General features: G+C 32.8%; 1 protein-coding gene across 1 annotated transcript; it reads left to right on the top strand.

Moving 5' to 3' along the window:
- The first annotated feature begins 3,488 nt into the window (after positions 1-3,488).
- LOC111384046 (E3 ubiquitin-protein ligase PUB23-like) lies at positions 3,489-5,044 on the top strand. The gene has a single exon (XM_023008260.1). It carries the CDS (start codon positions 3,652-3,654, stop codon positions 4,891-4,893), a length of 1,242 nt encoding a protein of 413 aa, XP_022864028.1. The 5' UTR covers positions 3,489-3,651; the 3' UTR covers positions 4,894-5,044.
- The last annotated feature ends 10,068 nt before the right edge of the window (positions 5,045-15,112 follow it).

Genomic DNA, 15,112 nt, shown 5'->3' with positions numbered 1-15,112 from the left:
CCGGTGGAGTTTTGAGATTTGTGACATATACTTGTGGCCGTGAAGGTCGAAGGCCAAGTACTGCTACCGGATCTATAAGGCCGCAACCAACAATTCAAAACTTCTCAATGATTTGCCGCCTTGACTAGTGTTTGCCGCTGCGCAACGGGGATCGTAGTATACAATTGATCGTAGATTATATTTTTATTTTTGTTTACAAAACCACATCCTCGAACAACAATAAAACAGAAAAAATGGAAAAAAAACGTGTGTAATTGTCTCCGTGACACACTTGCGTGACACATGTGTGTCACTCAAGTGTGTCACGGAGATACACTTTTCGTGACAGTGTGTCACGAAGAGAGTTTCTCCGTGCTCTCCGTGACAGTGTGTCACGGAGAGTCACGGAGAGAGTTTCCCCGTGACACATAGCAGTGTGTCACGGAGACACTTTCTCCATGACACACTGCTCCAGGGCAGTGTGTCACGGAGAAACTCTCTCCGTGACACAGGAGAGAGTTTCTCCGTGTGTGTGTGTCACGGAGACATTGTTTCCGTGACACACACTGAAATCCTTGCAAATGGTTTGGATGGATATGAGAATATATTCATGTGATGTTGTACTGAAAATGTGCATCAAAATAAATCAAAAAGTTTTTATCAAATTGTAGTGAAAAAGTCAATTTGTAAATAATTATAAAGATCCCAATTGAGTAAATTCGACCACATGCACAATTTGAAGCGGTAACATACTTCGATTGCATTACTTGATGTCTACTCGTTGAATGTGTTCGTTTGGTACAATATTCAAATGTCGTTTGATATTTCTCATGGTAATGAATGGACCGCGTACACAGTGCTACTTCAAAACATTTTGTATATTTATGTCGAATTTGAGTGTAACCCCAAAATCAACACGATATTCGTACTCTCTAGATATTGAACAACTACGTCATTAAAAAATACGTCATTAAGAACAACTACGTCATTAACATCACTAAATAACATGAAGTTTGAACAAGAAATGCAAGCATACATAACATCAACATTAATTAAAAAATGGGGCTACTAATGTAGCCCGCCACTTTCATTTGTCATTCTTCTCCACGGTTGCTTTGCCCTTGTGAATTGTCATGTTCATGTTCATCGAAATCTGAACCTCTTCTTCGTCGGGGAGGTGAATTTGATATTGAAACATGCGTGACAAATCTGACACTGATTCTTCCGATGCTGGATTCGCCTTGCTATCGACAGCACTTGATTCACCACTTGATTCTCCTTCTCCAACCCACTCCCAAAAACCGCATTTCTGACTACAGCATTTGAATAGTTTTCCTTTGTTATCGGTCTCTCTCTCCACCTCGAAGCACTTCTGGAATCCACTCTTGCAAACGGGGCAACGACGCTTACTTCGTCATTCATCAAACAATTGTCCCTTCGATCTGCAACTATGACAAATTCCGGAATTCTTTCCTCCCATTCTACAACCACAATCAACCACCCAAATTATTGACCATTAGTGTTTTGCATGAACGTAATGAGTGGAGAGGACTGACCATTGCTATAAACTCAATTTAATGCTATTGAAAAAGTTGAAATTCCATTTAAAAATGCATCACCAGTGGTTTTTATAGCCATTTGCTCATTGCGCTATACTATTGAAAATGCCAGCAAGAATTCTATCAGAGTATGAGCTATTTCTGATCTTCAGATATTTTCTTATATTTTAGCAATTTACAGAAATTGTTATAACGCTTCTTGATCGTCACTATTTTAACTGCAAAATAATTGACAAAGCAATCAAGCGCGATTCATCCAGTAAACGAATCTATAAGCACCAAAATTTAAACTTAACTTCAATAACTAATATCAAAACAGACAATCAAAAACTTTATAAAAAAAAATTTACAAAATTCATAAAAAGCAAAGCGGTGTAAATAAATTACCTGAGAAACAAACGGAATGAGAAAATACTTCTCTCGGCGCCTCTGAAAGCCCTAATATAGAGTTTTTGTTTTTTACAATTTTTTTCCTTTCAAAGAGAGGCTTTCTAGAGAAAGATGGGGATGTAAAGTTTCGAATGCTTGCCAACCTCCACCGTTTTCTTTGATTTTAGGGACAATGAGCTAAGACCTACACGGGAGGTTCGCCGGTGTCGAAGTTCCGACCTCACCGACTGGAAGTAGAGAAAATGCTTGCCAACCTCCACCGTTTTCTTTGATTTTAGGGACAATGAGCTAAGACTCACACTGGAGGTTCGCCGGTGTCGAACTTTGAAGTCCCGACCTCATCGATTGAAGTACAGAAATGAGCCAATTTCAATTTGGGTTGGGGATAATGAACCAATTTTAATTTGGAGATAACGTGTTTCTTCCATTTATTATCAGATTGGGATTTTTTTCCTTATTTCCCTTCCAGCCACGTGTACTCATTGTTTATTAATTTTTTATTACCTGTTCAACATCTGTGCAAAGGAATTTGTTCGAATAGCATTATTGAAAAAATCAAGAACGACTTTAGTTTTGTATTGAATTATTGTACGAAAATGGAGTTGAAAAAATTATTTTATGAAAATTGTTATCATATTTATTAACAAAAAATTTAGTGCGACAGTTGCTTTATCTATCCATATCTAAGAATTTATGTTGTTCTATTTAATTCAGTCTTAGAATATAACTACGTAACGAAAAATTCAAAAATGTGAGGACTTTTTTTTTTTTTTTGTTTGGTAATAATTCACATTGTATAAAAGTTTACGATGATTAAAGAGAGGAATGGATTTATTTACTTATATTATATATTTTCAAAAGGGAAAAGATTTTGAGATATGTTTCAGTCATAAAATTGGAATTAGAAGTACCATACATATTTTGGATGAAAAGAAATAATTCATTTTTCTCTTAAATATATGATTTCTTGTTAAAGTTATTTGCGAAAAGACTTACAAACACGATACTCGACTTTGAATTATCTTATCTTGAAACTTTTAAAGAAGAATAAATTTGTTTCTCTATACTTTATTTACGGCAATTTACCTCATAGACTAGCAATTTTTCTTTCAATTAAAATAAAAATACTACAAGATCAATTCATTCAAATAAATCTACGTCGGTTCAACTGAATTGAATGAAATTTTATAATAATAACTGGTCGAAGTTACTTTCGTGAACTAATTAAACCAAAATTGAACTTTTCCAAACTCAGATTCTTCTGTTAAACTCCTTGATGGTAATTAAATACGACTTAATCCCGTGTTTTAATTTTAAATGAGAAAATTATTAGTAAAGTTGTCATTTGTAAATTGCATGTTAGAAAAGTCCAAGTCCAAATTTTCTTTGTTGTAATAAAAATAAAATAAAATAATAATAATAATACTCTTTCCTTCACACAAACTGAACACACAAAATTTTCCGTGTTTTGACTTTGACAATTTGAATCTTTACCTCTCTTTATAGACACATATAAAACCATATCCTCCAAACTCATAAATCTTCAGACCAATCCACACAACTCCTCAAGAACTTCACTTTCTTTGATTTTCATCTATAGCTTACAAAAATTTTGTACTTCTCTTCAGCTTAATTTTCTTGCTTAAAATTGTATAATCACCTTCTCTTTTGGATCAGATCTTAGGTTTATCAAATCTTGATCTTTGTAATTACTTCTTCTTCTATGGATGAAATTGAAATTCCATCCTACTTTCTCTGCCCCATCAGTCTAGAGATTATGAAGGATCCTGTTACGCTCTCTACCGGTATAACATATGATCGGGAGAGCATCGAAAAATGGCTGTTTTCTCAGAATAATAATACTTGCCCGGTAACAAAGCAAGTGGTTATGGATTCAGAATTGATCCCAAACATTATTCTCCGGCGGTTTATCCAATCCTGGTGCACCCTCCATGCTCCAGAAGGCATCGATAAGCTCCCAACCCCGAAAGCTCCAATCAGTAAGTCCCAACTTTTGAAGCTTTTCAATGATGCCAACTCTCCGAACAAGCAACCGAAGTGCTTACAGAGACTCAGATCCATTGCTTCTCACAACGAAACGAATAAAAGATGCATGGAAACAGCAGGCACGGCTGAGTTCTTAGCTTCGTTAATCGTGAAGAAAACCGTAGAAGCATCTTCAGCAGAAGTATCAGAAGATGTGATTGAGTTGAGAAGAGCAAGTGATGAAGCCTTGAGTATTCTCTATAATCTCCAGCTATCGGGATCCGGGCTCAAATCCCTCTTGCGGAATAATATCGAATTAATCCTGTCCTTAACGAGCGTCATGCAATCCGGGAGCTATGATTCTCGTGTCTATGCTGTCATGTTTCTGGAATCCATGTTCGAAGTGGCTGATCCAAATCAACCGATCAGTCTCAGACCCGAATTCTTCCACGAATTAGTAGATATCTTGAACGATCAAATCTCTCGGAAGGTCTCAAAAGTCACACTGAAAGTTCTTATCAAGGTATGTCCATGGGAAAAAAACAGGATTAAAGCAGTGGAAGCTGGAGCAGTGCCCTTGTTGATTCACCTTTTACTCGATTCTTCTGACAAAAGGGCTTCCGAATTGATGCTTATGGCGCTGAATTTGCTATGCAAATGCGCTGAGGGAAGAGCGGAACTGTTGAATCACAGTGCAGGATTAGCCATTGTTTCGAAGACGATTCTTAGGGTTTCATCTACAGCAAATGAGAGCGGAATAAGAATTCTACATTCGATATCGAAGTTCTCAGTAACTCCTGGAGTTTTACAAGAAATGTTGCAGATTGGAGCAGTGGCAAAATTGTGCCTGGTACTGGAAGTTTTTGATCGAGGATCAAAGACAAAGGAGAGAGCCAGAGAAATTCTTAAATTGCATGCAAGAGCATGGAGGAATTCTTCGTGCATACCCGCGCCCTTGTTAGCTTCATATCCATCTTGAGGTGGAATTATAATTATGGCATAAAAATAATTAATTTAGTTGCTTAAATAAATTTATGTTCATATAGTTTGAATTTTAATCTGTTAAGGAACATGTATATGGCAGAAAATAATCAATTTTATAAAGAGTTATTGAGTCAACTGGAACTCTTTGGAAAGTAGAGTTTTATCTGGAAAGGTTCAGCTTCTTTTTCATCAATTTTTCATTTGTCATTTAAAGTTTGATTGGATTTCAGTGTTCACTACGGATTTCAATTGTTTCATAAATTAACGACTTATTGAATGAGTTTGAATTGAACAAGTTGAACGCAAACTCATATTCAAATAATTTTGCTGAGGAAACTTTCCATATCAATTGACTATAAGTAAAATGAATTAAGTTTGAACAAAGTTTTAGCTAGCCTATTTGTAGATTTCTAATGAGATTTACAGGTAATCTAAATACACTACATTAGATTGTTTGCAAAATAATATCTATTAATCGTTAGTATATTATAATGAAAATGCAATGTGTATGGATGATGGTGATGGAATGAATAAATATATAAGCTAATAATATATAATATTTATGTTATTTTACTCATTATTATTTAAATAAATAAGAAAAATGTGGTGTACCATTTACTGTGGTGGTAATATAACCTGTCTTTAATTATTGCCTAGGAGTTGATTTCCCATATTTTATTTTATTTTTCAGTTCTAGAAATGAACAAAAATATTAATGCTTAGGTATTTCATTATTTAATCGTATCTTCTATACAGTTTACTTTCTCCTTTTTAATTATTCTCTATTAATTGAGTTGATTTTAAAGTTAAAATAAGTTACTGGATCTCATCAGCCATTTGAGACAACTGGAACTGACTCTGGCATCTTAAATGCATTTCGTGATTTGCGACCCATGTGACATTTGAATATATGGATTTTTAGTAGATATGAAAATTGAAATTGATATCTAACAATAGACATCAAGTTTATAATTGTTCTCTAATGAGTTTCATCTATATTTCAATATTTTAGCATATATAATGTCCTTTATCAACATTAAAATACAAATAATAAAATAGAGTGAAAGGGAAAGAAATTGTGATATATATAAAAAAAAATAAAATGAGAAACATAATCAATTAAATTGCTGAGCGAGAATGTTTAACAAAGCCTCTGCATCTAGATCATTACCTAGACATTGTCCATTTTTTTGTGGGACGTCATCCTACAATGGACATGCTTTTAAATATCGTCTATTTAGCTCATATGGTAATCTTTAAATAAAATGTTTTATGTTAAAAACCAATGGCAAAAATGACTGCATTTACAAGGAAATAAAGGAGCAAGGACGAAGTTTTGGACAATATTATAGCATCTTTAATAACAATGTCATTTGTATATATGTTAACCCTATTATCAACTAAATAGAAATACAATTATTTATATTCATATTCTGTAAATATCTCTTTATGGACGAGGAATGGCACTGTTTCATATTGTAACCCTATAATTAATTTTATAAATCTAGTGTGGGTAAGCAAAATAAAGTGAAAGAAAAAAATTGTCAGTCTGATGGATTGTATGGGGGTAAACATCCCAGCTGCATCGAGTTGATCGAGCATATAGGCCGATAAGTGGTGGATTTTATGATTTTGATGGAACGGTTAAACTAAGAATAGGCCTTCGATCTTTTTACTCAAGGATAAAATAACTTTTATAATATTATTGCTTAAAATATTTTTTACCCTCCGTTTATTTTTATTTAATTTTTAAAAATTTTTTAGCTTAGCCAAACAAAGAAGAAAAGGGAAATAACAAAAAATTATATAACGTAGGAATAATTTGCATCCATGAGAGTGGTTTGTATTTTAGTTTTGAGTTCATTTTTCTGTTATTTGTTTTGAGGGTCTATTTTAAAATTACTAAAACCGCATTTGGTTTGTCATTTTGAAAAATTAATTTTCAAAATAAAAAACTAGAAACACATTTGATTTGAATTTTGAAAAATTATTTATGACATTTTATTATCATGTAACATATACATTTTAAAGTTGGTGAATCTTACAATGTTTTGTCTCGCTATAATAGTAAAATAAAAATAAATAATAAATTGATTTTAACATATAGAAAATAAAAATAAAGATTAATGATGTAGACTAAGAATATTTTTATATGTGTTCACTTAATTTTTTTTAATTTTTATGTAAATAATCATTAAGTGCTTAAAAAAAATTATTTTTTTCAATTTTATTTTTCAACTTTTAACTTTAAATTTTAGAAATTATTTATTTTATATTTTTTAAAATATAAAATTTTATTTGTTAGAATTTTATATCTTTTAATTTTCACTGAAAACAGACAAAACATGGAAAATGTGTTTTGAATTTTATGTTATAATTTTGTCCTTATTTTCAAAATTGTATTTTCAGATATACCAAATGTATTACAAAATTAAAAACTAAAAATAGCAAATCAAACGCATTCTAAGCTTTCCAAAAAGTTGACTCACTTTTAGCTTACGTTTCTTATATTCTCTCCCCTCTCTCTCACAATTTAAGAAGAGAAAAGCCCTCTGAATTCACAAAAGCCAATACCAATTCCGGTTTTTCTTTTAGGTTTTTCACCATGCAAGTTCATATTCTCTATCGATTGTTCCCTTACGTATTTTAGAATTATCGATTGTTTCTTTACGTATTTTAGAATTATGTATGTTTTAGAGTTAATTAATAATTGCCCACCAAATTTTATTCTAAGTTACTACTTGCTCATTTAATAAAAAAAGGTTACTTCTTATTGAAATATGTGAATCAAATCCGAACAAAAAAATAGATATCACTAACGGAGTTTGTTCAGTTAAATATTTTCATGTAAATTAGTTATGTAATTTCTTGTATATAAAAATGTGCCTGTACTCCTTTTATTTCTATGGAACAAATGTATCCTTTTCTCCTTCAATTCATTTATCAACATCACTTGTTCCTGTTGTTGCATCAAAGCAAACCTGAGAATTGTTGGACGCGGAAGCTCCAATAACACACGTTGATTCCAAATCGAATTATAAAGAATGAGATTTAATGACAATATTTAAGTATACTATATCACACCACGAAAACACAAGATTGAATTTATAAAGAAAGAACACAAAAGTTAAACGTAGAGGAACAATGTTTATTAATTCAACAGTATGGAGAATACAAGACGGACTAACAATACTGCTTCTATGTTACTCTCTACAAACTAACCAGAGGAGCCTCGTATTTATAGGCCAACTTTAGAAGAGTCCTAAAAGACAAGAAAATATATTATAATTAGGAGACCCAATTTCAATAGGATTTTGTTTCCTTATTCAACTTAGTTTCCTTAAACCCTAGGTTAATATTTTCCTAGTCCAAGTCAAATACGCCTCTTCAAAAGACTACTATTTGAGTCATACTCCTAACAATCTCCATCTTGACTTAAATTTCGGTGCTACGAACGAAACTTCTAGATTTCAAATTCATCTGCATCGAAATTAACTGGCCGAATCTCCTCAACACAGTAACCACTCCATATAAACTAAACACTCATCCTCTGCCTGGCGTCCACAATCGACACTCGAACCCAATCCCTAGGGTTTCCAATTCCACCAAGGAATTAATGCTGATCACAAAGGGCCGAACCATGCCCTGTAGCAAGAACCAAACCAGATACTTGATTAAAAGGGCCCTTGCTGGAACTGTCGCCTTCAACGTCTCTAGAAGCATCCCAGACATTACTAACACCACAATACCTATGCTTGATGAGTCCTACCCCAGTAACTGAACACAGTATATTTGCTGAAATTGGTGGCAAAGCGGAATCACCAACGCTCTCCCTAGCAATATTCTGAATCGACTCAGGGCCTAACACAAGAAGTACTGTACCAAAACTGAACTTTCACCACGGTACTAAACTTGTCCAAATGTCTCCTCTTAACTGGTTCTGTACTCCCCTACAAAATGTACAATTGGGATTTTTTTTCATCCCTCTAGTACAACTCGGATTCCCTTTCGGACCTTCAAGACTCCACCTCTTCCAGAGAATTTATACCCTTTTGCATCCAAGGTACTTAACGAAATGAGATTCCTTTTCAGGTCAGGAACATGTGGAACTTGATCAATTGTTCTAAATGTTCCAACCTGCAGCTTCAATCTGACTTCACTGATCCAAGCAATACGACAAAATTGGTTGTTTCCCATTACAACCCCACATTGCTGAACAACCTCATGTTTTTCATGTTTTTGAAATAAATTCCTATCGGAACACATATGGTGCGAACATGCTGAATCAAGAATCCATTCCTCGTTAGGCCTAGACTCCACATCAGATACCACGATCAACATCACCTCTTCATTACCTGATCAATTCTCAACTACATTGGTTTCATCTGAATTCAAAGGTTGCACCCCACGATTTACAGTTAAATCACCTTTAGCCTGCAACATATCGCAATCCTTCCGACTATGTCCCTTCCTTTTGCAGTAGTAGTAGGTCACATTGTTAAATCTAACTCTCGATCTGCATCTTTGTCGACCACCTTAAGATACAATAGCTTCCCCATCCCTTGATGTAGTTTCAACCAAATACTTCATTTTCTCCTTTGAGTGCCAAGCATCATAGACATCTTCTATAGTTAAAGTATCTCGACTATATATGATAATATCCCGAAATGACGCGTAAGATCCAGGCAGCGAACACAACAGGATCAAGGCAAGATCCTCTTCATCGTACTTAACCTCCAACGTCTCCAGATCTGCAACTATTTCCTTGAACATGGCAACATGGTCTTCCAACGACCCTTCTTCTGCCATGCGATGTGAATGCAGCTTTTGATTGAGAGCTAGTTTACTTATAAGACTCTTAATCATACACAACTGTTCCAATTTCAACCACAAAGCAGCCGCTGTTTTCTCCTTCAAGACATCATGCAGAATATTGTTGGACAGATGAAGATGAATCAATGAAATAGCCTTTCGATCCTTTCATTGTTTCTCCTCCGTTGTCCAACCAGCCGGCATCCTCTCAATACCCAGCAACGCATCATCCAAATCCAACTATGTCAAAATAGTCCTCATCTTTACTTGCCACAACGAGAACCTTGTATTGCGATCTATCTACGGAACATCATACTTCAACCCAGCCATCTTGAAAGAATCTCAACCAATCCACAGAAAATCAACAACCTCGCTTTGATGCCACCTATTGGGCGCGAAAGCTCCAATAACACACATTGATTCCAAATCGAATTTTAAAGAACGAGATTTAATGACAATATTGAAGTATACTAGATCGTACCACGAAAACATAAGATTGAATTTGTAAAAAAAGAAAACAAGGGGTAAACACAGAGGAACGATGTTTATTAATTTAATAGTATGGAGAATACAAGATAGAATAGCATACTGCTTCTATGTTACTCTCTAGAAATTGACCAAAGGAGCCTCGTATTTATAGGCCAATCCTAGAAAAGTCGTAAAAGACAAGAAAATACATTACTATTAGGAGACCCAATTTCAACAGGATTTTGTTTCATTAAGCCCTAAGTTAATATTCTCCTAGTCCAAATCGAATATGCCTTTTCAAAAGACTCCTATTTGAGTCATACTCCTAACCAGAATGAATGAATATATAAGCTAATAATATATGATATTTATGTCACTTTACTCAAAAATTATTTAAATAGATAAGAAATTTTGTGGTGTACCAAACATTTATTGTGGTGATACTATAATCGAGGAAATACATGGAAATGTCTGGTTGACCTAGGCATATTTCTAATAAAGCCTTTGACCATTAAAAAAAGAGTAAAAAGTTAAATTATGAGGTGAAAGATCAAAAACAAAAAAATACCCTCACTTCATCTTGTGCAAACAGTAGGGAGGGAAAAGAAAAAACTAAATTGGGATCCAGTTGAACACACCATCCTCACAGTCAACCCAGCTTCGGCTACCACACAACCCAGTCATTGAGCAAAGTTATCTTCAACAATGGTAGTTTTGTGATTATGAAATTGATTTTTCATATATAGTAAAGATTAAATTTAACATCTATTTAGTTTATTGTTTAGTATTTAGATAGATGCTTGAGTGTAGACTAGATTTAAGTGATTTTTTGGGGGGCAGTGATCCCCTCATTTTTGGCTAAAAATGGAAAAAGCGACTGTTAACAATCGTCGAACCCGATTGTTTAATATTCAATTGGGCAAACCCAATTTTTTTGGGCCAATTTTTATTTTTTTCTTGATTTTTTATTGTTTATTAGTATTTTTGTCTTTATGATAATTTAATTTTAAATAATATTCATATTCTTTATTTAATTTTTATAATTTCTTTTTGTCTATTTTTTTTGTTTTATTATTACATTTTTGGTAATAGTTTTAAAATTTCTTAATTGTTTGCTTCATATTATAAATAAATATTTTTCAATTGAATATTTTTTAATTCTTTTCTTTATGATAAAGTTTAATTTTTCGATTTTAAATAAATAATATTTATATCCTTTATATAATTTTATAATTTCCTTTCATTTAATTTTTTTGTAATAATTTTTAAATTTCTTAATTTTTTTCTTCTTTATATAATTTTTTTTTCATTTTGATTTTTTTAATACTCATGCTTTAATTTTTATATTTTAAAAATTTGTTTAATTTATTTTTCCTTTTCTATGTTGGTCTTTAATTTTTATTTAATGTAATTTATTATTATTTTCTTCTTTTTTAAAAAAATTTCTTAATTGTTTTCTATTTGTCATAATTTAATTTTTTTTTCCATTCAACTTTTTAATATTAGATCTTTAATTTTTATTATTTTTGTTATTTATTTCTTTAATTTTAAATTTTTTGTATATTTAATTCACTTAATTTTTTTATTTTTATCTGTAATTCTTATTTTTTCCCCTTTAATTTATTAAATCATTTCTTTTTTTATTAGTATCGATGTAAAATGAATCTATTTCTTGATTACAATAGTTAAAATTCAGTTCGTTTAAATTTCTAAAATTATGCTTTATTCCATTATTTCTATCAAAATGTTCTAACATTTGAATTTTTTTAGGATGGAGTACCATCTCGATGCTAAGTTGAGACAAATGGCAGGTAAATGTACTTGAAACAGTATTTTTGACAGTTTTATTACTATATTGGAGTTGCTCGATAACCCAGCATGGAGATATACTGCGCAAGTCCTTCATGTGGCCCCTGTATCAGTTGAGAAAGGTGAAGTATTCTAGACATATCATTGATGCATTACTATGTCAACTGCTTAGGTAAGTCAATGGCGATGCACTCTACTTCGACCTCGAAGGCAAGGTCATTAATTTCTCTATACTTGGGTTTTGCCATCATGACTGGACTGAAGATTATTGATGGTGAAATAACGAGCTACGATACTCAAAGGAATAATAAGTTGTACGATGCATATTTTCAGGGATAGGGGATGGTGCTTCTACCACAGTTGATTGGCGCAATCAAGAAGTGCGACCACATGTTATTTGAGCTTGTATAGGGTAGATTTTTTGTAATTTTTGTGCTTTTCAATGATTTTAAGTGATAAATAAAAAAAAAAATCTCAAGAGCATGGCGAAATAAGCCGTGGTATGAATCAACTTGTTCATTTTAAGGCTGCCATATAGAGATCAGTCAAATTAAATCTAGTGAAAAAGATTTGTGCAGTTCAAGGTATAAATAGTAGTTAATCTAACAAAAAGCAAAAAAAATATTCATGTACTAGATCTTTAATTAATTGAGCTTTTGGAGTTTGTGGTGATTTCTATTTGCAATAAAAGAAATCATGTTATATCACAAATAGTTATATACATTTAATAAATGCTATAATTATAAATCATTAAAGTTCAATACATAGATAATTATGAAAAGCATGAAGAAGCGAAAAAGGGCCCATCCTTCATCCTATAGAGAACTGGAATCTAGCTAGGAATGTTAATGCTTGCACAGTTTTAATGTTTTGTTTCCCGGCTCTTGTTAGAGCCGACGAGTGACTCACACGTGAAAAATCTAGCTTTGCTCGTCCCACTTTACATCCTAAATCTAGCTAAGAATTAGGGTTGTAAGTATCATCCCCTCAAGTTACAATAGTAGATCACTTTTTGGCCATGGTTATAAAATCATGATTTTATGATTCGATCTTTCCTCCATATAAATGGGTGAAGAATTATGAATTGTTTGGAAGCAATGACCGTATTCGCCTATTCAGTAGAGTAATTATTAATATTGAAAATAAAAATAAAAAATAAAAAAATAAATTGGTATGCTATACTATTTAATATTATCTATCAAATTTGCTCTTCGGCGGTTCCAAAATTAGGTAATGACCTCTTTTAACAAATAGTCGCATATATTATTGCAAAGGTCAAATAGATGAAAATCATTTACTTGCTTCAGATTGCCGATTACGGAGCTAAAAAGTTTGATAGGATGAAGACACCATGCTTCTAGAAGTTCTTCAAACTTAAGGTTGAGGGCAAATATGTCAAGAGAAAAGAGTTAAATGACCTATACAAACTCGTAGGTTGAACTATTACAAATTTACTCAATATTTCTGACTAGTCAGGTTTAGCTTTTAAGTATAATAAATAGCTTTTAAGTAATTTTTTATCACTATACATATGTGGTCTTAGAATTATGCTTATTAAATTATTTATTGGCCCTCTTGTGCTGTCAAAAGTTATGAAATCTGATTGCATGAAATCTTTTACCCCTATTAACCTTAGCTTGTGTATGAGTGGGTCTAAGTATATGAGCGTAGAAGTGGTCAAATTCTGAAGAGAAGTCAATTTTGACGATTCAAGTCTGCCCCAAGTTGAACTTCCATTTAATATTGCAGTGGGTAGTTTATTTCTTATCTTCAGTTAAGCCTTATCCCACTATAACATGACAAGGTGTATAATCAGAATCTAGAATCTCAATTTAGTAACCAAAATAACTTTTAGGAAAAATTGAAATAGTGATCTAGAAGAATAGCATGGGACAGGGAGAGTAATTGTCAAATACACTATTTATTTAAACATAAATAGGTGGTTGCAAAATAATGCTTGTATCTTAAAACCCTCAAGACTAAATTTGCTTGTTTGGATGGAAGCCCTGCAGCTGTTTCTTTGTAGGCCATCTAAATTCAAATTGTACTCCTGCAGCTTTTCATTAAGCATCACTCGTGGTGGCATGCACACGTTGCATAGTTATCTCGATTGTACATAATTTCTTCCAAAGTTGATGCAACTCCTATCTCTTGTTGGAATTCTAACAACTTATTTAATTTATCCTGGGGTTGGTAAACTCCGGTGCTATAATTGAATTCCATCATCTTGATGCCGAATGATCAGGAAGACAATCACGAGTCCTGTACTGCTATTAGTGTAAAGAGAAGAGAACATTACTTACTCTCTTTTTTTTTTTTTTGGTTTTGTTTTGTTTTATAGGAGCATATAATTGGTTTGATATCCTTAATTTATGGACAATGATAGAAAAGTTCTCCAATCTTTAACTATCCCTTGTTTTGTGAAAAAGACTCAATAGTTATTATAATTATTTGATTGTTACATGCCATAGAAACAGACGGTGAATAACCAACACTGATACATCAAAGGGTATTTATCAATTCTCGTAAACATACAAATTTGAGACATTATGAGTTGTGAAAGAGCTAATCTGCCCAATAATTTTAAGCTTTTGAGGATTTTATATGATATCAATTCGGATACGTGTCCCGTGCTAAAAAATGTACCAGTGGAGCTTGAAATAAAATGTCAAGAAGTATGAAACTTCTCATATTGTACTACTACTACTACTCATGGATTCAGCTTCATCTTCACTCGTTGTGAATTTGTTTTAAACCCAGTAACTTACCTTGAGTAATAAGCGAAAGTGATGTTCTTCTTATCTCTTTGCATCTTCAATGGTGAGTTCATCGCGTGAGTTTAAGCATTGGGCTTCTAAAAGCTATCTTCTGTAGGGATCGGATTTGAACTTGTCCTATACAAGTTGCAGTGCATCAGCGAGCGAGTATATGCTGCAGTAGGCCGTCTAGTGGGAGTTAAGAGACATTCTTTTGATTTTTACCCTATAAATCTGCAATTTTGTATTTCTCGCAGATATTACGTTTTACTTTTGAAAGCAAGAATAGACCGGAAAGAAAGAGAATGTGTAAAGCTAAAATAGTCAACGCATAGCTTATATGGTTAATTGTGAAAGGTCTGTAAATTA

This window comes from Olea europaea, unplaced genomic scaffold, assembly GCF_002742605.1.
Source record: "Olea europaea var. sylvestris unplaced genomic scaffold, O_europaea_v1 scaffold2824, whole genome shotgun sequence".
Classification (NCBI taxonomy): domain Eukaryota; kingdom Viridiplantae; phylum Streptophyta; class Magnoliopsida; order Lamiales; family Oleaceae; genus Olea; species Olea europaea.
The sequence above is the reverse complement of the archived record's forward strand: the minus strand, read 5'-3'. Positions and strand labels throughout refer to the sequence as shown.